The sequence below is a fragment of the Hemiscyllium ocellatum genome, chromosome 10 (assembly GCF_020745735.1).
Source record: "Hemiscyllium ocellatum isolate sHemOce1 chromosome 10, sHemOce1.pat.X.cur, whole genome shotgun sequence".
Lineage (NCBI taxonomy): Eukaryota > Metazoa > Chordata > Chondrichthyes > Orectolobiformes > Hemiscylliidae > Hemiscyllium > Hemiscyllium ocellatum.
In genome coordinates, this window is record NC_083410.1 from 25823133 (window position 1) to 25848083 (window position 24951).

A 24951-nucleotide genomic window follows, 5' to 3' on the forward strand; every position below is an offset into this window, starting at 1 on the left:
TGCTGAATGAATAGGAAAATGATAGGCTGCAGCAACAGCTGGAAAGAAACCAAGAATCAGGGCAGGACTGCCAGCTACGATTAACAACATAGGACATATTGGTGAGGATAATGAAATGAAGTTGAACTATGAAGCAGTAAACATGTAAGAATATGCTACATGCTACATGAGCACAAATCTGCTACAAAAGGCAAGGTAACGTTGCCATAGTCCTAGCTGACCACAAGGCTGCTTTCTCATTATAGAGAGGTACTGGTGGTGGTTAAACCTGAGGGTCACCAAGCCTCAGGCGAGTGGTGAGGGTGAGAAGATGGGACCTTCATGATAACCTCAGCTGAACTGGAAATTGAACCCATGCTGCTGGCATTACTCTGCATTGCAAACCACTACCATTAATTGTACTACCTCTAATTGTTTACAGATTTACAAGGGTAAGTATTAAATCTCAGATGAACTCAAACAGAGATGTTAACAAAACATGACCACAATGTTACAATCACAAATACTCTTCTGATTCAAGTCACATCGGCATTGACATCAAACACAACAGGGCACCAGCAAGGTTCAAAACTGAAGTTTCAGGAAGTACTGGCTTCGTAAATGATTGGGTCTGTGTTCAGTTGTTGCCATATTATGTTTTGGATATTGGTAAGTGATAGCTATTTTCCCCATTGTAGAAAACTGAAAATTTATGAACAAATTTTCTCTGCTGTCATCCATTTTGACATCTGCCACTAAACTTGCTTAATTTAGCCTAGTTTGGCCTGATTCAAACATCTTACACACAATTTTATATCACATTTATGGACTTGAAAAGAAGCTGTCTCATGTTACCATTCTGTTTAGTTCAGATAGAATCTTGCTCATTGCTACAGTTTATGCTCCAGACATAAGGTCTCAGAGTTGACAGAAGCTTGCTTCCATTATCCATAAATGAGGCAAAAATTGATATATCTGAAATAATGTCCAAGAAATTCAGAAGTGTGGCATCTCAACTCAAGAATGAATTGATCTGTATTTTTGTTGGCACCAACAATCTCTTCTGTCATTGCAGAACAAAATATCATTGGTGCCAGTGATTAGGGTGGGAGCTATGAATCTTTTGCTAGCCTTTCGAGCTATATGAGTCCATCACAAAGCAGAAACTTGAAATGACCAAAAACCATAGGATAAAAATGTTTTGCTAAGTGGGAAAGCAACAGCAGGGGAAAGGAAAGAGAGAGAGAGAGAGAAAGAGAGAGAGGGGGAGAGAGAGAGAGCGAGAGAGAGAACTAGCCTACCTTACATAATATATAGAGAGAAAAGAAAAGAGTATTCCCAACCAGTTAAGACCTTAGAATTGTGCACCTGTCCCAGGAACGCAGAATCCACCCCCTTCACTCAGAATTGCAAACGCCTTCTTTCAGCACTCTGGAATTCCCACAGGATTGCCATCTCTTTGAATTTTTTTGGTTTTCAAATATATCCCCATCCCAACTGAACTATCCTGCCGAGGCAAGATTGGGACCCGCTTCGTTCATTCACAAGTTTGTACGCTACAACAACTTTCTGGTTGGTAATGCGTGTGATCTTGCAGATGGCTTTGTAAGAAGTTCCTCTGTTTGCTATTTTTAATGCAATCAGTCACGGACATATTCTAAATGAACATGTTTACATTTTCTGCAGAAGCATCAGAAGAATTTTTTATGAACACTTTTACCACATCACAACACCTAAAGGTTAATTCGATGAACTGGGTGCGCTCAGAATAGATTGGTCTTATTGGGAACTCATCTTGGGAAATCACACTCATGACTTTCTGTCCATTAAAATTAATACAGACAAAACAACAGTTTGAGTGCTTCCAATTTCCTGAGATACACTCTCTGATATTCTACTTTCCACTGCTAACCATGATAGAATATTAATAGTACCATATTAGGATGAAAGTACCATTTTAAAAAAAAAACTATTAGAAGTCTAAGTTTGATTTCAGGAAGTATAGAATATAAAAGGCAAGTGTTGATGATAAGTTAGTATTAAACTTTTATAACATTTCTGTCACAGAACTGTACTAGTATTAGGCGCTTCTCTTTGGAGGACTTAGACAGGGCACAATGCAGACTAGTAAGATGTTGCCTATCATGCAGAAATATGAAAAAGAAGAAACAGTAAAATAAAATTGAATATTTAGCCATAAGAGCACAGTTTATGGGATGTGATAAATGTATCTATAATATTGGAAGAATGGGACGAAATTGAAGCAAACTGCTTCCAGAACTTGAGGGCCAAGAATTAGTGGTAGTCACAGATACATGACTAAACAAAAGACAATTAGAACAGAGGATGGAAGAAACCTACTTTCACAGAGAATTGTGAGGACCTAGCTTCTGCATCAACTAATAACACTTGAAATTATTTCAACATTTCAAGATTGATTTGGAGAGGGGGATGAAGGAAAGGTAGCATGGGAACAGTGTGCACTACAACTATGTACATGCATGGAGGGCAGACACTGACACAGACTGGTTGCCTCAAATAAGTTGTTTTTTTGTGTTATAACTTCTACATATGTATAGCATCCAGAACTCTGTGCCCCTTGAAATCAAAAGAGTAACATCTCCAAGATGTAAAACCTTTGGATCTGACCAATGACTATGTACATGAAAAAATGTGTTAAGTCAAAATTTGTTAAACTCATGCTTCTGAGATTTGATTTAGATTCTTTAAAAGTCAATTTTGCAAGGCATGTTTTGCAAAACTCACTCTCCCATTAATCAGCCTTGTCTACTAACAGGGATCGATTGGGAGATTTGTAGATGCATCCAGTGATGAAACTACTTGGCAAGTTGGGCTACAATGTAGGTTCTCAGTGAATAAGGTCAAATGCTTAAGACAGAAAACTTATACATTGCTAAAGATATCTGTTGCTTAATGAACTGAGTGTTCAGGTCCATTGTATCTTGAAAGTAGCAAAGCAGATCGATAGAGTAGTCATGAAGACATACAGGGTATTGAGTACAAGAGTTGGCAAGTCATGTTACAGTTGTGTAGGATTTTGGTTCAGCCGCATTTGGAATACGGTGCACAGTTCTGATCATCACATTATCAAAAGGATGTGGATGCTTTGGAAAGGCTGCAGAGGAGGTTCACCAGGATGTTGCCTGGTATGGAGGGCACTAGCTATGAAAAAAGGTTGAGTAGATTAGGATTATTTTCATTAGAAAGACAGAGGTTGAGGGGGGGACCTGATTGAAGTCTACAAACTTATGAATTGTATAGACAGGTTGGGGGACTCAGTTACTAGGGGTCACGAGTGCAAGGTGAAAGGGGAGGAATTCAAGGGAGATATGCATGGAAAGTTCTTTACGCAGAGGATGGTGGGTGCCTGGAACGCATTATCAGTGATGGTAGTAGAGGAGAGCATGAAAGTGCCATGTATGATGTGTCTAGACAGATGCATGAATGGGTAGGAAGCAGAAAGATACAGATCCTTAGAAAATAGGTGACAGGTTTAGATAGAGATCTGGATTGGTGCGGGTTTGGGGGGTGCTGAAGGGCTTGTTCTTGTTCTTTGATATATGCGTTATTGGATAATGAAAATAAAATCAGCATAATTTTAAAACTATGAAATTAGCTATTACATAATTAGCAGAAAAAACCCATAAACACATTGCAATCAAATGCAATGCCATTTAAAGCAATAAAATAAAAGAACCCATCAATGTAAATTAATTATAAGCTGAAGATATGTGTGATAAATTCAGTTCAAAAGATGAAAAAGTGATTTTTGTTGCCTTTTTTTGCTCTAATACCTACCATTCGTCCCATATCTCTAGCAGATCATTTAAGGCTTACTGTCTAAGTACAAAGAAAAGACAACTCTCCATAAGTACCTTTTTTTTAGCCTGGAGTAGCTCCTGGTAGGCACTGGAACGTATGAAACGAGGGTAAGAATCACTTTTCATCAGTTTGTAAATGTGCTCCTAAAAGAAAAAATTGTCAACTGTAAACATCAGCAGGCTACATTGTGGAAGTGCGCCTAAAGTGTGTTTTCATGTTATAGTACAATCTAACCATTGAGTTCTCTCCTGCCTCTAGCTGTACTATATCTGACCAGAGACGTCTTGGCACTGAATGCCTGACATGGAACACCATTGGCTACATGACCTGAAAAGATCCTTTTGGTGCAAATTGTACTAGAAATTTATGAATAAGCCAAACTAATTTGCAATAACATCAATGCAGATAATTGTGCTTCTGCTAAAATAAAAAATAGTGGTTATTAGTACTCTGAGAGCTTAAATAAAGGCAAGCTAAAAATAAAGGAGGTGGCTGATGTAATTGAGGGGCCGAAGATCAGATGAACAAATTTGGTGAAATATCAATGAACAGTTTTATTATAATTGATTTTTAGTTACTGTGATTAACGATTGCACTTAGTAAATTACATTTGCAAGAGTAAATGTAAGTCTGTAAGATTCAATGGTATACAGATTGTACAAAAATCATTTTTTTGTTTTCTCAATTTTTAATGAGGAGTTATAAATGTCAATCTTCAGCCAAAATAGACTGCTTGGCAACGTACTCTCACACCTCTTGACTGGGTTGCCTGGAACCTAATCTCAGGTGCAACTTGATATAATTCACCATTTGATTGTCCCATGTGAAAAAATCAAGATGGTGAACATCATCCTGCCACTCAATGGAATGAGTCACGATTACAGAATTATGTTTGCCCAATAGTTTATATTCTGTTTTATGGCACATTTAGGGGCAAGTTGTTACTGGCTTCCAGGAATGTAAAAATAACCATCAGTGTGCAGTGTGACATCTTACATTATTTTCACCAGACACATAATGTTTATATAATTGCATATTTCCCCCATTAGTGTCAATCTAAGTTTCATCACTTCAGAGTTAATTTGCTTACCTGAGCATCTTCAAATGCATATCTTCCTGGGTCTTTTACATTTTGTGTGGTCTTATCATAGCTTTTGGAGTCCACGTTAATGGCACTGGGGGCTCCTGGTGCCAAAAACTCTTGCCAGATTTCTTGAACACGTGATGGTACCTCACGAATGGGTCTTTTCTTCAGATCCAGCACTGCTAACCAGAATCTGTTTGGATTCACAGGACTGTGTCAACAGTTATGTTGTTGCAAGAAACCTCACCAATTACAAGTTCCAAAGATGCCAATTTATCAAAAAAAAGGTTGAACATACTTCAAATCAAGAACAAAAGCAGAATTTATGATTAAACAAACAATTTAGTATAACTTATTCTGCAACGCTGGGGATTAAAGCATGACATGGGTGTTTTTTGTATTCTGTATAGTGTGTTCACAATATGACACAATGAATTTTATGCTGATGAGATGTGGAAAGATTTGGGACATTCACCAAATCAGAACTGACTAAAGTCAGTGTTTGATCACCATCCTCTGGGAAGGTTAGAGAGACACTTCAAGAAAATTTGGCATTTTGAAAATTCTGCCCTGTTAGAAGCTCCATGATAAAGTATACAGAATGCAGAGTTGTCCTAAAGTAAACAGTCTCTGAAACAGTGGACTTAATGTTGTAAGTCATCATCATCATTCTTTACTTTTTGCTCTTGTGGCCGTCAACAGCTTTTCTTTTTTAACAGATAGTCCTTTAATGATATTTCCGTTTGAATATCTGTCCATTAAGATATGTCATATAGTCATAGAGTCATAGGGATGTACAGCATGGAAACAGACCTTTTGGTCCAACCTGTCCATGTTGACCAGATATCTCAACCCAATCTAGTCCCACCTGCCAGCACCCAGCCCATATCTCTCCAAACCCTTCCTATTCACATACCCATCCAAATGCCATTTAAATGTTTCATTCGTACCAGCCTCCACCACTTCCTCTGACAGCTCATTCTATACATGTTCAATACTCTGCATGAAAAAGTTGCTCCTTAGGTTTCATTTATATCTTTCCCCTCTCACCTTAAACCTATGCCATCTAGTTCTGGACTCCCCCGCCGGGGGAAGAGTCTTTGCCTATTTATCCAATCCATGCCCCTCATGAGTTTATAAATCTCTATAACATCACGCCTGAGCCTCCGATGCTCCAGGAAAAACAGCCCTAGCTTATTCAGCCTCTCCCTATAGCTCAAATCCTCCAACCTGGGCAAGATCCTTGTAAATCTTTTCTGAACCCTTTCAAGTTTCACAACATCGTTGTGATAGGAAGGAGACCAGAGCTGCACGCAATATTCCAAAAGTGGCCTAACCAATGTCCTGTACAGCCGCAAAATGACCTCCCAACTCCTGTACTCAATACCAATGAAGGAAAGCATACCAAACACCTTCTTCACTATCCTATCTACCTGTGACTCCACTTTCAAGGAGCTATGAACCTGTATTCCAAGGTGTCTTTGTTCAGCAAAAGTCCCCAGGACCTTATCATTAAGTGTACAAGTCCTGCTAAGATTTGCTTTCCTCAGATGCAGCACCTCACATTTATCTAAATTGAACTTCATCTGTCACTTCTCAGCACATTGTCCCATCCAATTTTGGTGTCATCTGCAAACTTACTAACTAAACCTCTTATGCTCACATCCAAATCATTTATGTAAATGACAAAATGTAGAGGGCCCAGCACCGAACCTTGTGGCACTCCACTGGTCACAGGCCTCCAGTCTGACCTTTGGTGGCTCATTTGAGTAGCAGGCTACATTCAGGGTCAAAGGGTGACTTTTGCTACTTTAACTGATAGCGGGTTCCTGAAATCACTGCCAGGATCCCTTCCAGGGTAATTGCCAAGTCTGCCTGCCAAGCTGGGCTTCCTGTTAGGCAGGAGAAGGTGATGCAGGAGAAGTAGGTCCCACACTTGAACCCAGCAGGGCAGTTGATAGCATCTGATCTGATCCCTGACCCTTGTCCTATGCACATAAACACAATTCAGATTGATTGGCAAGAGACCCAAAGGAACAGAGGATTCCAGGGCAGGAGTACGCTATTCGGCCCTTCAAACCTGCTCCACCATTCAATAAAATCATGATTGATTATGGTCTCAGCTCCACTTCACTGCCCGCAGGCAATAATTCTTAACTCCACTGTCTATCACAAACCCATCTAACTCAGCCATTTTGGAATTGAAAGTCCCAGCCCACTCACTTTCTGGGAAGAGAATTCCACATTGCTAACAGACCATTGAGAGAACCATTTCTCACCATTTCTGTCTTAAAAGGGCGGTCTCTTATTTTTAAACTGTGTTCCCTCCATTTAATTTCCCTTATGAGAGGGAAAATGCATTGAATATCCACCCTTTCTAGTCCTCTCAAGAGCATGCAAGTTGTGATAAGATCACCTCTCAGTTTTCTAATCTCAAACAGACATAGGCCTAACCTGGTCAACATTTCCTGATATGACCCTCATTCTAGGAATGAGTCCAGTGAATCTCATAGCGAGATAAGGAAAACCTTTTTTTAACATAGCAAATGGTTAGCATAAGGAGTGCATTGCCTGAGAGAATGGTGGAGGCAGATTCAATTGTGGCTACAGGGAAAAAAAAATGGGAGAATGGAATCAATTCAGTTGCACTACTGGAGAGCCAGCAAGGGGCATCATGGCTGAATGGTCTCTTTCTATGTTGCAAGCATTCTATGAGTCAAAACTGGGTGGCACTGTGGCTCAGTGGTTAGCACTGCTGCCTCATAGTACCAGGGACTTGGATTCAATTCCCACCTTGGGTGACTGTCTGTGTGGAGTTCACACATTCTCCCTGTGTCTGCGTGGGTTTCCCCTGGGTGCTCTGGCTTCCTCCCACTGTCCAAAGATGTGCAGGTCAGGTGAACTGCCTATAGTGTTAGGTACATTAGTCAGAGGGAAGTGGGTTACTCTTTGGAGGGTCGGTGTGGACTTGTTGGGCCAAAGGGCTTGTTTCCACACTGTAGGGAATCTAATCTAAAAACTACTTTGTCCTATTAAAAATACTCTGGGCGGAATCTTTTATGGTCCCTCATGGTGGGATTATTTGTGTTGAACATTTGATCAGGTGGGAAGGTAATGGGTGGAGACCATGCCGCATTTTTTCTGTAGCCCAGCTTAAACCCATGGTGGGAAGGTCTGCAGAAAGTGATGCACATTGTTTGACCACGAGAATAAAAACGAGCCTTCATGAGGAAAAGATCAAAGTTTGTCATGGAGAGTTCCAGATACGAATGAACAGTGTGAGGGAAACTTTGAAACATAGACTGAAATAGTGTTGAATAGAATGCAAAAATTATATGCAGTTAGTAGATGGGATAGATATACAAGGGCAAAAAAGAAATAATCAATAAATTTGAAAACTATCAGATGTTGCAAATTGAACAGTAGAAAAAATCATTTTCTGACTTTATTCTACCAGTGGAATGCTTTGTTTACATACTGGAAATGTTTTTGAACTGATGAATATATGGCTAGATAATTAGATGTGCCGAAACTGGATTGTTGTACAGAATAATGCAGACATTGAAAGATGGAAACAGGCTGTTTGTCCTCCACATGGAAAATTCCATGTACGAACTGCATTCCCATAATCTTTTGTCCCCTTCCCTGTTACCATTGAGTTGATCTTAAACATGGACGGGAACTGGATGTTTCCAGAGATTGTGGAGGTGGGGAAATAGCAGCCGGGTCCTGATCCAGAATTCCCAATCCCATGACTAAGGTCTCAGTGCAGTTTCAAGGTGCAGGCCGATTCAAGTCATGAGCTGGCATCTGGCCCTCACAACCTGGCTGTCTTCATAACAGTGACAAGCATGCCCCTAGATTTCATGGCATCAGGGAAGTTTTTAAAGGTTAACTTAAAAGGAAAATATCCATGAAACACCTGCCCTACGTATGGTAGATCGTGAACTCAACTTACAGAATCTATCAAACCAGGGACAAAGCAAGTCATCCTGAACCATGAAGGACTACGTCGGACAAAGTTCCTTATCCAAGATATTTTTATTTAACCTATAAGACATGTTATTACACAATTTGGGAGTAGGTGGGATTTGAACTCCTTGCTCTGGGGCAGGGACACTACCACTGCACCACAAGGATCCTTCCATGCATATCTAACATGCCAGTCTCTATGTCATAACAGCTTGCAACTGTTGATATCGCTAATGGAATCAATTGCCCAAAGTGCTTCACAGGAGTTTAACTGGATTTGATCCACTAACTGCACTTACTAGGTTTCATGCTTTCTTAATTTACTATTTCCCTTTAAAAATATTTCACAAAAAGAACCAAGTTTTCAGACCAAGCAACATCCTAATTCTTCCACACTGCATCTTCCTAATTGTTTCAATATTCTTTCTCTGGCATGGAGATCAGAACTTCACATAATACACATAGTCATGGAGTCATACCTCATGGAAACAGACGCTTTGGTCCAACTAGTCTATGCAAATGCTCATGCTCCCAAACTAAACCAGGCCCAGTTGCCTGCATTTGGCCTGTATTCCTCCAAACTTTTCCTATTCATGTACTTATCCAAATGTCTTTTAAATGCTGTAACTGCATCCACCACCTCCTCTGGCATTTCATTCCACAAACAAACTACTCACTGTGTAAAATAGTTGCTCCTCCTGTCCTTTCTAAAACGTTCTCTTCTCACCTTAAAAACATACCCCCGAGTTTTGAACTCCCTCACCTTAGGGAAATGACCCTTGCTATTCATCTTATCGATGCCTCTTATGATTTTATAAACTTTGATAAGGTCACCCCTCAGCCTCCCAGGGTCCACGGAAAAATGTCCCAGCCTATTGTTATAACTTAAACCTTCCATTCCTGGCAACATCCTCATAAATATTTTCTGAACCCTCTCCAATTTAATAACATTAATATCCTTCCTATAGCGGAGCAACCTGAATGGCACATAGTACTCCAGAAGAAGCCTCATCAACATCCTGCACAACCTCAACATGACGCCTCAACTCCAAGCTCAAAGGCCTGAGCACTGAAGGCAAGTGTGCTAAACACCTTCTTAACCACACCATCTGGATACGATGCAAATTTCAAAACATTGTGTACCTGAACTCCTGGGTCTCTCTGTTCATACACTACCCAGCCCCCTACCATTAATTGTATACATTCTGCCATTGTTTGTTTTATCAAAATGCCTTTCTTTTATCTAAATTAACCTCAATCTGCCACTCCATACCCCATTGACCCAATTAAGAACAAAGAGGAGAAAGAACAATACAGGACAGGAATGGAGTTGGGAGGTCATGTTGCGGCTGTACAGGACATTGGTTAGGCCACTGTTGGAATATTGCATGAACTCCTTCCTATCGGAAAGAGGTTGTGAAACTTGAAAGGATTCAGAAAAGATTTACAAGAATGTTGCCAGGGTTGGAGGATTTGAGCTATAGGGAGAGGCTGAACAGGCTAGGGCTGTTTTCCCTGGAGCGTCGGAGGCTGAGGGGTGACCTTATAGAGGTTTCCAAAATTATGAGGGGCATGAATCAGGTAAATTGGCAAAGTCTTTTCCCTGGGGTCAGGGGGTCCAGAACTAGAGGCCATAGGTTTAGGGTGAGAGGGGAAAGATATAAAAGAGACCTACAGGGTAACTTTTTCACACAGAGGGTAGTATGTGATGGAATGAGCTGCCAGAGGAAGTGGTGGAGGCTGGTACAATTGCAACATTTAAGAAGCATTTGGATGGGTATATGAATAGGAAGGGTTTGGAGGGATATGGGCCAGGTGCTGGCAGGTAGGACTAGATTGGGTTGGGATATCTGGTCAGCATGGACGGGTTGGACCGAAGGGTCTGTTTCCATACTGTACATCTCTATGACTCTATAAGCCTTTCATTTGATCAAGATTTCTTTGAAAGGCTTATAGAGTCATAGAGACATACAGCATTTCTTTGAAATCTTAGATAACCTTCTTCACTGTCCACTTTACTATAAATTTTGATGTCATCTGCAAGCTTCCTAAGCATGCCACCTATATTCTCATCCAAATCGTTTATATAAATGAAAAACAAAAGTGGACTCAGCATCGATCCCTGTGGAACACCGCTGGTCACATGCCTCCAGTCTGAAAAACAACCCTCTACCTCCACCTTATGTCTCTACTATCCAATTGGCAAGCTCTCCCTGAATCCTATGTGATCCAATGTTACTAATTAGTCGTACCATGTGGAACCTTGTTAAAGATTTTACTGAAGTCTATGTAAACCATATCAAGCCCTTATCAATCTTCTTGATTACTTCCTCAAAAAACTCAATCAAGTTTGTGAGATTTCCTCCTCACAAAACCATGGTGACTATTGTCAATCAGTCCTTGCCTCTCCAAATGCCAGTAAATCCTATGTTTCAGAATCAACTTCAACAACTTACCCACCACCAATGTCAGGCTCACAGATCTATAGCTGCCAAGCTTCTCCTTACAAGTCATCTTAAATAAAGGCACATTAGCCACCCTCTAGTCCTCCATCTGGTTTTAGATTATACAAATATTTCTGCTCGGGCCCCCATCATTTCTTCCCTAACTTCCCACAATATGCTGGAATATGTTTGACCAGGTCCTGGAGATTTATCCACCTTTATGTTTTCTAAAACCTCCAGCACGTCCTCTTCTGCAGTGTGACTGCTTTCAAAACATCAATATTTATTTCCTCAAATTATCTATCCTCCATTTCTTTCTCCACAGTAAAAACTGACGTGAAATATTAATTTAGTATCTCTCCCATCACCTGAGGTTCCACACATAAATGACCTCATTGATGTTTAAGGGGCCCTATTATCTCTCTAGTTGCTCTTTTGCTCTTTATCAATTGTAGAATCTCTTTGGATTATCCTTTTCTGTCAAGGTCATTTCTTTTTCCCTTTGTGTCCTCCTGATTTCCCTCTTAAGAATGCCAGTAGACTCTTTATAGTTTTTGAGATATTTATTTGATCCAAATTGTCTATATCTAACATGTGATTCATTTTTATTTTTGATCAAAACTTCAATATCTTTATTCATCCACTGTTCCCTACTCTTACCAGCCTTACCCTTTACTCTAACAGGAACATAATGCCTCTGAACTTTTGTTATCAATACTTTTTAAAGTGTCCCAATTGTTAGTTATCCCTTTATCCCTGAACAGGCTACTCCAATGAACTTTTGAAAGTTCTTGTCTCATACCATTATAATTTGTCTTATTCCAATTAAGAACTTTAACTTTTATGGAAGGCATATCCTTTTCCATAACTATTCTAAAACTAACAGAATTGTGATCACTAGTCCCAAAGTGATCCCCTACTAACACTTCAGCCATTTGTTCTGCCTTATTTCCCAAGAGAAGGCCAAGTTTTGCTCCTTTGCTAGAAGGTATATTTACATATTGATTAAAAAATTTGATAAAGAAAATACTCCTGCCATGGACCCACTAAGGATTTATATAGGTTAACCATTACACGTCAAATTTTATATTTCAGACTTATTGTCAAAGGTCCATTATTTCAGTTCCAATCATCTCGAAGTGCTGTTTTTAACATTATATGAATTTAAATAAATCTCTCTAAATAAAAGCTACTGCGCTCATCTATTCTGTACCTATTGTACACATCCTTCTGTCTTCTACTATGGGCACCTTCACCATCTATTCCACTCACTCCTCCTCCACCTTTCTCAACAGCTAAAAACCCACCATTTTCCAACCCCTTCAATTCCAAGGAAGAGTTAAATTAGACTTGAAATGTTAACTATATTTATCTCTTCCACAGATGTTGCTAGGCCTGTACTCTAAGTTACTAAGTTCCTACATTTCTAAATGAAGTCATTGTCAAAATAAAATAAATTTGCATTAATAAGAGAAAAATGCAATCCTCTGCAATACTCGTAGCTTGATCAGGCTCCATCTAGTGGCAGAGGTTTGTCAGGTGCAAGTGGAATCCAAGGACTCACCTGCATTGAGAAATTTCTGTCACTAGATGGAGCCCAGGACCTCAATCTGAACTTGAAAGGGAAACATGGACTCAGCAACAAAGTGAAGACCAGACATGAAGCCCAAAGACAAGACCAAAGTCTGGAGGGAGAACCAAGGCAGCTGGGGGTGGGGTGGGATTTACAGGAGAAATGAGGCACAAGGAAAGATAAGGAGGGTGCTTAGAAGGGGAGGGTGGAGAAGAGCAGAGCAATAGTTATTGGGGACTCGATAGTTCGAGGCACAGATAGGCGGTTTTGCAGGGGTGAGAGAGACTCACGATTGGTATGTTGCCTCCCAGGTGCAAGGGTACGTGACGTCTCTGATCATGTTTTCCGGGTCCTTAAGGGGGAGGGGGAGCAGTCCGAAGTCGTGGTCCACATTGGCACCAATGACATAGGTAGGAAGAGGGATAAGGATGTTAGACAGGCTTTCAGGGAGTTAGGTTGGAAGCTCAGAGCTAGAACAAACAGAGTTGTTGTCTCTGGTTTGTTACCCGTGCCACGTGATAGAGAGTCGAGGAATAGGTAGAGAGAAAAGTTAAATGCGTGGCTACAGGGATGGTGCAGGAGGGAGGGATTCCGATATCTGGATAACTGGGGTTCTTTCTGGGGAAGGTGGGAACTCGATAAACATTTTGGTCTACACCTGAACCTGAGGGGCACCAGTATCCTTGGGGGGAGGTTTGCTAGTGCTCTTTGGGAGGGGGGGGCAGGGTTAAACTAACTCTGCAGGGGCATGGGAACCTGGACTGTAGCTTTAGGGTGCAGAACCCTGAGTTTAGGGAGGTTAGGAACATGGCATCAATCTCGAAGGTGGGTGCCTGTAAACAGGAAGGTGGCTTGAAGTTGTATACTTCAATGCGAGAAGTATACGAAATAAGGTAGGTGAACTTACAGCGTGGGTTGGTACCTGGGATTTTGATGTTGTGGCTATTACGGAGACATGGGTAGAACAGGGATAGGAATGGCTGTTGCAGGTTCCAGGGTTTAAATGTTTTAGTAGAGTCAGAGGTGGGAGTAAAAGAGGGGGAGGTGTGGCATTCCTTGTAAAGGATAGTCTAACAGCAGTAGAAAGGACAATGGATGAAGACTCGCCATCTGAGGTAGTTTGGGTTGAGGTTAGAAATAGGAAAAGTGAGGTCACCCTGTTAGGAGTTTTCTATAGGCCTCCTAATAGTCCTAGAGACGTAGAAGAAAGGATTGCGAGGATGATTCAGGGGAAGAGTGAAAGTAATAGGGTGGTTGTTATGGCGGACTTTAACTTTCCAGATATTGACTGGGAAAGCTATAGCTCGAGTATGTTAGATGGGTCAGTGTTTGTCCAATGTGTGCAGGAGGGTTTCCTGACACAATATGTAGACAGGCCAACAACAGGTGAGGCCATACTGGATTTGGTTCTAGGTAATGAACCAGGCCAGGTGTTAGACTTGGAGGTAGGTGAGCACTTTGGGGACAGTGACCACAATTCGGTGACTTTTATTCTAGTGATGGAGAGGGATAAGTGTGCACTACAGGGCAAGAGCTATAGCTGGGGGCAGGGAAATTATGATGCGGTGAGGCATGACTTAGGATGCGTGGCTTGGAAAAGTAGGCTTCAAGGGAAGGGTGCAATTGATATGTGAAGCTTGTTCAAGGAGCAGCTAATGGGTGTCCTTGATAAGTATTTACCTGTCAGGCAGGGAGGAAAGGGTCATGTGAGGGAGCCGTGGTTTAATAAGGAATTGGAATCCCTTGTGAAAGGGAAGAGGGCGGCCTATGTAAAGATGAGGCGTGAAGGTTCAGTTGGGGCGATTGAGAGTTATAAGGTAGTCAGGAAGGATCTAAAGAGAGAGCTAAGAGCAGCAAGGAGGGGACATGAAAAGTCCTTGGGTGGTAGGATTAGGGAAAACCCAAAGGCTTTCTATAGGTATGTCTGGAATAAAAGAATGACTAGGGTAGGAATAGGTCCAGTCAAGGATAGTAGTGGGAAGTTGTGCGTGGAGGCTGAAGAAATTGGGGAGACACTGAATGGATACTTTTCGTCAGTATTTACTCAGGAACAGGACATTGTTGCCGATGTGAAAATTGAGTCACAATTAATTAGAATGGATGGCTTTGAGGTATGTAGGGAAGAGGTGTTGGAAATTCTGGAAAGGTGAAAATAGATAAGTCCCCTGGGCCTGATGGCATTTATCCTAGGATTCTCTGGGAAGCAAGGAATGAGATTGCAGAACCATTGGCCTTGATTTTTATGTCCTCGTTGTCTATAGGAATAGTGCCAGAAGATTGGAGAATAGCAAATGTGGTTCCCTGTTCAAGAAGGGGAGTAGGGATAACCCTAGTAACTATAGGCCGGTGAGTCTCACTTCTGTTGTGGGCAAAGTCTTAGAGAGAATTGTAAGGGATAGGATTTATGAACATCTGGATCGGAATAATGTGATCAAGGATAGTCAGCATGGTTTTGTGAAGGGCAGGTCGTGCCTCACAAACCTAATTGAATTCTTTGAAAAGGTGACTAAGTAGTTAGACGAGGGTAAAGCAGTAGATGTGGTGTATATGGATTTTAGTAAGGCGTTTGATAAGATTCCCCATGGTAGGCCACTGCAGAAAATACGGAGGTATGGCATTGTGGGTACGTTAGAGGTTTGGATTAGGAATTGGCTGGCTGGAAGAAGACAGAGGGTAGTAGTTGATGGTAAAGGTTCATCTTGGAGTGCAGTTCCTAGCGGTGTTCCGCAAGGATCTGTTTTGGGACCATTGCTGTTTGTCATTTTTATAAATGACCTGGAGGAGGGGCTAGAAGGTTGGGTGAGCAAGTTTGCGGATGATACGAAAGTTAGTGGAGTTGTTGACAGTGAGGAAGGATGTGGCAGGTTACAGCGGGATATAGATAAGCTGCAGAGCTGGGCAGAAAGGTGGCAAATGGAGTTCAATGTAGCTAAGTGTGAAGTGATTCACTTTGGTAAGAGTAACAAGAAGATGGAGTACTGGGTTAATGGTCGGATACTTGGTAGTGTGGATGAGCAGAGGGATCTTTGTATCCATGTACACAGATCTCTGAAAGTTGCCACCCAGGTAAATAGTGCTGTGAAGAAGGCATATGGCGTACTGGCCTTTATTGGTAGAGGAATTAAGTTCCGGAGTCCTGAGGTCATGTTGCAGTTGTATAAGACTCTGGTGCGGCCGCATCTGGAGTATTATGTGCAGCTTTGGTCGCCATACTATAGGAAGGATGTGGAGGCACTGGAACGGGTGCAGAGGAGGTTTACCAGGATGTTGCCTGGTATGGTAGGAAGATCGTATGAGGAAAGGCTGAGGCACTTGGGGCTGTTTTCATTGGAGAAAAGAAGGTTTAGAGGTGACTTGATAGAGGTGTACAAGATGATTAGGGGTTTTTACTAGGGTTGACAATGAGAACCTTTTTCCACGTATGGAGTCAGCTATTACGAGGGGGCATAGCTTTAAATTAAGGGGAGGTAGGTAAACGACAGATGTTAGGGGTAGATTCTTTACTCAGCGAGTCGTGAGTTCATGGAATGCCCTGCCAGTAACAGTGGTGGACTCTCCCTCTTTATGGGCATTGGATAGGCATATGGAGGATAATGGGCTAGTGTAGGTTAGGTGGGCTTGGATCGGTGCAACATCGAGGGCCAAAGTGACTGTACTGCGCTATACTTTTCTATGTTTCTATGAGGCTCAGTGAAGAGGATGAAGCCCAGAAGTGAGGTTGTGGTGTAGCAAGTTGGGAGATACAGCCAGGGCAAGAATAGATTGGAGTGGTGGGGGGGGGGAGTTGGGGGTGATGGAGCTGGGATGCAAGGCCAAGAAGACCCCTTCCCAAAGCCAGTACAAAATGGAGAAAGTGTGGAAATACAAAGCAGTATGGGAGATTGATTTGCAATGGCGACAGAAGCTGACAAAGTATGTGAAGGATGCTAAAACTAAAAATGGGGACGCTAAATGAAAATACATAATGTACACAGCTATCACACTCCAGTTAAAACCCAGTTAACTGGATTAAAAAAAAAGCTAATTCCAAGGTTTCCTTGAGTGAAGAAGAGGAATATTATTCCCTACTAACCCTGAGGAAATAATAAAATGTGATATCAAATAGAGGTAATAACTTTGAAAAAAAAGTGGGTTTCTAATAGAAACAGGAACTTAAGAGAAGGTGTAATTTAAAGTTCGGGAGTTGGGACAATGAAACTTGAGTCCATGGTTGTTTAGTTGTTGCTTTTCATTAGCAAAATTCTGGAATTCTGGGTGAATGCTTGTTTTCCCAAATTGCTTTTCCACTGGGTACTTCTTTTGAACAATGGTGAGGTACAGAGCGAGAGAGGGAGAAATAGACCAAGTGAGAGAATCTTCTCTCCCTTCTCTCTCTCTGCTCTGCAAAGCAAGCTACTGAAATATGGTTTTCTCCATATTCCATGTCTAAATCCTTTGTCTTTCCAAACCTGATTACCCCACAGGCAATCTTTCATTTCCCAATATGCAAGCTTATTCCACAAGTGTGAATTGAACAGAAGGCTAAAATGTTTTGATCCTGAATTAGGACCATAAAACCAAAACACACAGAAGCAAAAGTAGACCATTCAGCCCATCAACTCTGCTCCAAAATTTAATGAGGTCATGGTTCTATGATAAGTTATTTCTGAAGAAGGGTCGCTAGACTTGAAACGTTAACTGCACCTTCTCTCCACAGATACAACCATACTTGCTGAGTTTCTTCAACAATTTCTGTTTTTATTTTAGATTTCCAGTATTTGCTGGAAGTTGGCTGACATGGTGCCACTATTTAATAAGGGTGGTAAGGACAAGCCAGGGAACTAGAGACCAGTGAGCCTGATGCGGTGGTGAGCAAGTTGTTGGAGGGAATCCTGAGGGACAGGATGTAAATGTATTTGGAAAGGCTAGGACTGATTAGGGATAGTCAACATGGCTTCGTGCGTGGGAAATCTTGTCTCACAAACTTGATTGAGTTTTTTGAAGAAGTAACAAAGAGTATTGATGAGGGCAGAACAGCAGATGTGATCTATACGGGCTTCAGTATGGCGTTCGATAAGGTTCCCCATTGGAGACTGGTTAGCAAGGTTAGATTTCACGGAATACCGGGAGAACTAGTGTTGGCACTGTCTACATTGGCGAGGACCAGCAAGGACTCATGGTGTTGAGTGCATTGCTGGAGGTGAAATGGCACCAATGAGTGGCGACTTTTGTTCCAGCGGCAGCAGCATGGTGAGGAGGACTTGTGTCTGGCTAGTAGACTCATTGTGAAACACTAACCAAGAAGGACTGGAAAGTTGACCACTTTTTGTTTATTTCTTTATTATTCTGCCTTTCTTTCTATTATTTGCTTTTTTTAAGATAGCGCTGGAGCGTGGTGACATTATGCAACACTTTTCATTTTATTTTATAGCAGAACACACGTGACAATAAATAAATCAAATCAAATCAATTCAAGTCAATTCCCTCCACATGACATCAAGACGTTGGGCCCCAAAAGACTGTGGGCCCTGACAACATTCTGGCAATAGTACTGAAGATTCTAGAACCAGCTACCCCACAGCTAAACTGCTCCAGTTTAATTACATCTCCAACTATCCAACAAGATGAAATCTTGTCTAGCTAGGTCCTGTGCACAGAAAGCAGGACAAATCCAATCCAGCCAATGACCACCCTGTCACGATACTGTCCATTATCAGCAATATGCTGGAAGGGATTGTCAACAGTGCTATCAAGTAGTACTTGCTCAGCAACAAACTCCTCACTTACGCCCAATGTGGGTTCGACTAAAGCCATTCATGTACTGACCTCATTAAAATCTTGATCCAATCGTGGACTAAAAGAGCTGAACCCCAGAGATAAGGTGTAAGTGACTTTTCTTAATAGCAAGGCTACATTCACTTGCACAGCTTCAACAAGCCCCTAGGAAAATTGGAATCAATTGGAATCATGGGATAGTTGCTAGTTGGAATCATACCTGACACATAGAAAGATGGTTGCAATTGTGAGAGGTCAGTCATCTCTGCACCAGGACATCTCTGCAGGAGTTTCTCCGAGTTGTATCTCTACCCAAAACATCTTCAGCTGCATTCAGTCAAAGGCAGAGCCCTTAGGAATATTGATCTGGGTGTGTAGGTCCACAGATCACTGAAGGTGGCAATGCAGGTAGATAAGGTCGTAAAAAAGGCTGATGTCAGGCTTGCCTTCATTGAAAGGAGCATTGAGTATAAGGATAGACAAGTTGTGCTGCACCTTTGTAGAACTTTAGTTAGGCCACACTTGGAATATTGCATACAATTCTGGTCAAAACACTACCTGAAGGATGTGGATGTTTTGGAGAGGGTACAAAAAAGGTTAACCAGGATTCTGCCTGGTATGGGGGATTTTAGCTATGAAGAAAGATTGGATAGGCTGGGTTTGTTTTCACTGGAACCGTCTACAAGATTGATGGCAACAGCTCACCATTCTCCTCTGACAGAATCTTTGAAACCAGCAACCTCTACCATCAAAAAACACAAACACATGGGACCACTAACATCTGCAAATTGACCCCAAGCCACCCACTGTTCTGATTGGGAAATATGTGGCCACTTCATCAGTGTTACTGGATCAAAATCACTGAACTACCTCTCAAACAGCATTGTGGGTGCACCCCAATCATAAGGACTGCAGTGGTTCAAGAAGGCAGCTCGGCAGTGGCTCCTTGAGGGCAATTGGGATGTGGAATGGCAGATGGAGTTTAATTCAGATAAATGTGAGGTGCTGCATTTTGGGAAAGCAAATCTTAGCAGGACATATACACTTAATGGTAAGGTCCTAGGGAGTGTTGCTGAACAAAGCGACCTTGGAATGCAGGTTCATAGCTCCTTGAAAATAGAGTTGCAGGTAGATAGGAGAGTGAAGAAGATGTTTGGTATGCTTTCTTTGATTGGTCAGAGTACTGAGTATAGGAGTTGGGATGTCATATTGCGTCTGTACAGGACATTGGTTAGGCCACTTTTGGAATATTGTGTGCAATTCTGGTCTCTCTCCTATTGGAAGGACGTTGTGAAACTTGAAAGAGTTCAGAAAAAATTTACAAGGATGTTGCCAGGGTTGGAGGATTTGAGCTAAAGAGAGAGTTTGAATAGGTTGGCTTTGTTTTCCCTGGAGGGGTGACCTTATAGAGGTTTATAAAATTATGAGGGGCATTGGTAAGGTAAATAGACAAAGTTTTATCTCTGGGGTGGGGGAGTCCAGAACTAGAGGGCATAGGTTTAGGGGAAAAATATAAAGGGACCTAAGGGGCTACTTCTTCACGCAGAGGATGGTACGTGTATGGAATGAGCTGCCAGAGGATGTGGTGGAGGCTGGTACATTTGCAACATTTAAAAGGCATCTGGATGGGTATATGAATAGGAAGGGTTTGGAGGGATAAGGGCCGGGTGCTGGCAGGTGGGAGTAGATTGGGTTGGGATATCTGGTCGGCATGGACGTGTTGGACTGAAGGGTCTGTTTCCGTGCTGTACATCTCCATGACTCTATGACTCTATAATTGGGATAGGCAATAAATGGTGATATAACCAGCGATGCCCACATGCTCGAAAGGAATTTGTAAAAAAAGGGGCGAGGATGACTGGTATGCCAGTTTCAACAAGCCATTATGATTTATTGAAACCTGGGAAAGATCCTGCCCCCAGAAGATATGCTAAATGGGACTTAAAGAGAGTCACTTGTGACTTTTCAGAAATGCTTTAAATTCCCAATGCAATGAAGGTGACTGATGGGTTTGGTCTAAGTGCTATATGGGCTGATTTAAAGCTGTAACGATATCTTTGACTTTTGACAGCAAATATTGTTTTATTGAAGCTATTAGATTTAATGAAACAATATAAAAGCAAAGGGGAAGAAAACAAGGGTTTTGGTAATCCATATTAAAGCAGATGGAAGTTCAGAAAAAGATAAAAAAAAACTAGAAAAGTGACAGGAAAAATGATTCAACCCAGGTAAATTCTAAATTGAACATTTAGACAGTAACACGTTTGTTGACACCAATGCTTCACTGATGCTTTCCAAATGCACATGTTCATTGCCATTATTTCTGTTACACGTGCATAATATTATGTTAATTTTTAAAAATTAAAAGAAATCCTACTTTGGTTAGCACCTTATTTTTATTATAACATTTACCTTTTATTTTCATCTTTAGATATTTGTCACTCTTTTCTTAAAATTACATTTCTTAGTGATATCACTGCTAGTGCACATGCTCCTGGGTATCAGCTAACACAACCTTTAGAAAAAGTAAGTGTTTTAATATCAATATTTCACCACTGGTTAATACTAACAAGTGGTCTGAATGTGAAGAGGAAGATTTTACCAGTTATGTGTGATTTTAATATTTAGGGTTTGCTAATTTGTGCATAGGAAGAATTCTTTCACTAGAAAATTTCTAATACATACCGTAAGTTTTCAGAGCTGAATTCAGACTCCACGAACTTAAGAAACTGTTCCCTCCCTACAGGATCTTTTAAAACTTCATCGATGCAGAAACCCCATCGCTTTACTCTCTGAGCATATGGTTCTTTACTGCAATCACAAGGGATGAAAACTTTAACAGCTGGTAACAGATACAGCAAGTTTTACTGGTGTTTCATATCAAATAATAATATCAGATTGTAACTTTAGTCAATAAATGAACTTTAGTCAATAAAGTCTTCTGAAATGTGATGACATTTTATGTTTTCAAATGTTAAAAGGATTCTGCACCAGGAATTTACTGCAGATAACTAAGAACGAAGTACAGGTCATTCTGGTATAATGTGATAGCTGTGTTCCTCTGCAGGCTCGCGCTATATAACATTGCGCTATGGAAAACCGCTATAGAAAATAGCGCTGCAGAAGATCGCTAATTGAAAATCACTATACTCTGTTCAATAGAAAGTTTGCATTATCCAAACAGCATCCACAATTTGTCAATCGTGTTACAGCCAATTTGCGCTGATGAAAATTTGCATGTTATAGCAGACTGACTTGTGGTCAAGGTTTATTTCTCAAGGTGGTAGTCACTACGAGATAATTGCAACATGCCATTCCATTTACTTGCTGTTTTTATCAAATGGTGAACCTTATCACAACTAAAACTATGTGTAATTAGAGGTCATAAACATGAAGTAGGGAGACCTTGTCGTGCAGTCAGTAGTATTCCTTACCTCTGAGCCAGTGTTTCCAGGGACACTCTAAGAATTGAGAATCAAGACAAGTGTGTTTGCAAGTATGGCCAAATTAGTTGAGTATCAACTTATAAATCCTTCCAATGCACACAAATGACAGGTAACAAGAGCAGGGGAGATTCCTCGTCAGCCAGGTAATGGAAAAAAATTGGAGTCTTCACCATCACTACTCATAGTTTCAGGATGTAACATGCGAATGAATGCCACAGCAACTCAGATGCTTTGGATGGCTGGTGCACAACAGACTGAAGTCAACAGCAGAGTGTTTATTGCTTGTTCAAACCAAGGTGGATTTGGAATCTGCCTTCTTGCCCTACCTGTGGAGGAGCTAATGTAGCTGTATATCAGAAATGCCTTTGAGCAGAAAACCCCATAAAAAAGGTAACTTTATTATCATTTTGTATTTTTTTCACTGATATGATTCAAGTTGGCCATGCGCCACTTTCTGTGTATTCAAGAGCAGTATGTTTCCCAATTTGGATTTATAGACTTACAGAAGGGGCGGCACGGTGGCTCAGTGGTGAGCACTGCAGCCTTACAGTGCCAGTGAACCTGGTTTCAATTGTAGCCTCAGGCAGCCATCATGCGTAAGGTTTGCACATTCTCCCCATGGCTGCATGGGTTTTCTCTGAATGCTCCAGTTCCCTCAGACAATGCAAAGATGGGCAGGTTAAGTGGATTGGCCAGGCTAAATTGCCTGTAGTGTTAGGTGCATTAGTCAGGGGAAATATAGAGAAGTACAGATCTGGATGGATTACTCTTTGGAGGGTGGGGGTGGACTTGCTGAGCTGAAGGGTCTGTTTCCACACTGTTGGGATTCTAGGTTCTAAGAATGTTATCGCCTAAAGGGAGGCCATTTTCTGAAAGAGATATCCACTTAATATCTTTCGTCTTACCTCTCCCCATAACTATATATTATTAAATATTTATTCTTTCATTATTTATCCACATCTGTCTTAAAGCCCATTATTGATTTGTTTCTGGTACAGCAATTGATGTTGCAACATTTCTATTCATAAAGAATTAGTAGTAAATTGTTCGCCTTTATGTTTTGGTGATCTTCAATTGATGCCCTTTCTTTACTCATCAAAGAAGAGTGAAGATTATCTTTCTACTTCTCCTTATTCATCAAAACATCCATAGTTCTGAACAACCCTACTATCTTTCTTCTTCGTTGTTGTAATGAAAAGATCTCTTTTTTAAAAATCTGTCATCATATTTATATCATCCCATCCATGGCATTTTGGGACCCATGAATGCAGAAAGGTCAATTACAAGAGGCTGGAGAAGCTGCGTTGATTAAGATAATGAGATGTGATACAATGCAAGAGGTGTGAAGTTTGACCATTTATCCTGAGCTCCACTTTGTAGCTCACACCAAAAGACTTATGCATTTCTAATCAATTGGTGTAAAAAAAAACCTGGCAGCATTTTTAAGCAACAAGTATTATTCCACAAGCACTTCTCTAATTTTCTTAGAACTACAGATGTAGACCATTCATGAAATCAGGTGCACGCATTTGAAGAAACAAAATCTCAGTGCTATCTGCATGATTGTAAATGAATGCTGAACAAACTGATGGCACAGTTTAAACATGGTCTTTGACTCATTCAGGTGTTCCAATGTTGCATGATTGCTTTGATGGCTGGATGTCATTCCTGCTGTTAACCCTCTTGCTTTATCTAATCTGGGGATCAGCACTAATATTCATTGGTTTATCTACAACATTGGCTGGAGTCTTTTGTCACCAGCAAGTCCTGAAGTGGGATTTGAAACCAGAACCTCCTGGCTCATAGGAGGAAGAGCTACCCATGGAACCACTCAGCAGCTATGGCATTTAACATCTGCTTCTTGTCATTGGGCATTTCAATGACTTTAATTATAATTGCATTTCTTTCTTCAAACATCGGTTAAAAGCAGAATTTAAGTAGGTTCAAAATCAGCTGTTAACTACTTCCATTATTTGAATTCTCAGTTGAAGATCCAGTAACATTTGAGAAATTCTACCCTAGGCTGAGGCCACCAGATAACAGAACATGGGCGGAGAGAAGTATAGAGGTAAACATTTATTTTCCCCTTTGGAGAATCATTGGGGTACCCCTGGCATCAAGCAGATTTTCAGAAATGGTTCTGATAGCCTTATTTTTCCGATCTGTAATTGGAGGATTGTATCAGCCTTCCAAAGAACTCATGCAGATGTGAGGAGGATCTCCTTCTGTGATTATCTGATTCTAACTACACATTTAAGACAAAATTGAAATTTGGTGGAATTTCTTCTCTCAGATGGGAGTGAATGTGTGGAATGCGTTACTGCAGAGAGCTGTCAGGGCTGGGTTGTTAAGGATATTCAAGGATGAGAGAGACAGTTTATAATCAGTAAAGGAATCAAGGATTTGAGGGAAAGGCAAGAAAATGGAGTTGAGGGTTATCAGATAGTATTGAATGGCAGATGGGCCAACTGACCTGTTTCTGCTTCTAAGTCTTATAGTCTAACCAGATTGATATATAGACCACAGATTCTTTACCACATATTTTGTAAGTACACCCCAAACCTTCTCTGTCATCTCACAATCAGTCTGAAATTAAAACAGTAGAATTAATATTTGGGAATCTCAGTCTCTCATTTTAGCAGAATTAAAATTTTATCCAGACACCCAGGAGACAACTGCAGTCTTTGGAGTTTTCTTCACAGAATGAATCATTTTTGCATTACATAGACATCACTAAATAGTTTAATAAAACAAACTACTGCAGATACCAGAGATCTGAAATAAAAACACAAAGTTGGAGAAACTTAGCAGGTCATTGGATTCCAGAGACAGTAATGTTGGACTCGAAATGTAAAC

The 24951-nt window shown here is 40.9% G+C and overlaps 1 protein-coding gene across 1 annotated transcript in view; it reads right to left on the minus strand.

Moving 5' to 3' along the window:
* LOC132819354 (regulator of G-protein signaling 7) overlaps window positions 1-24951 on the minus strand; it is a 453401-nt gene that overhangs the window by 14670 nt on the left and 413780 nt on the right. Inside the window, exons 13-15 of the mRNA XM_060830815.1 lie at window positions 21335-21460; window positions 4913-5099; window positions 3876-3965 (exon numbers count right to left, since the gene is read on the minus strand). Of these exons, the coding sequence (XP_060686798.1) occupies window positions 3876-3965; window positions 4913-5099; window positions 21335-21460 (403 nt within the window). The remainder of the gene's footprint in view (window positions 1-3875; window positions 3966-4912; window positions 5100-21334; window positions 21461-24951) is intronic.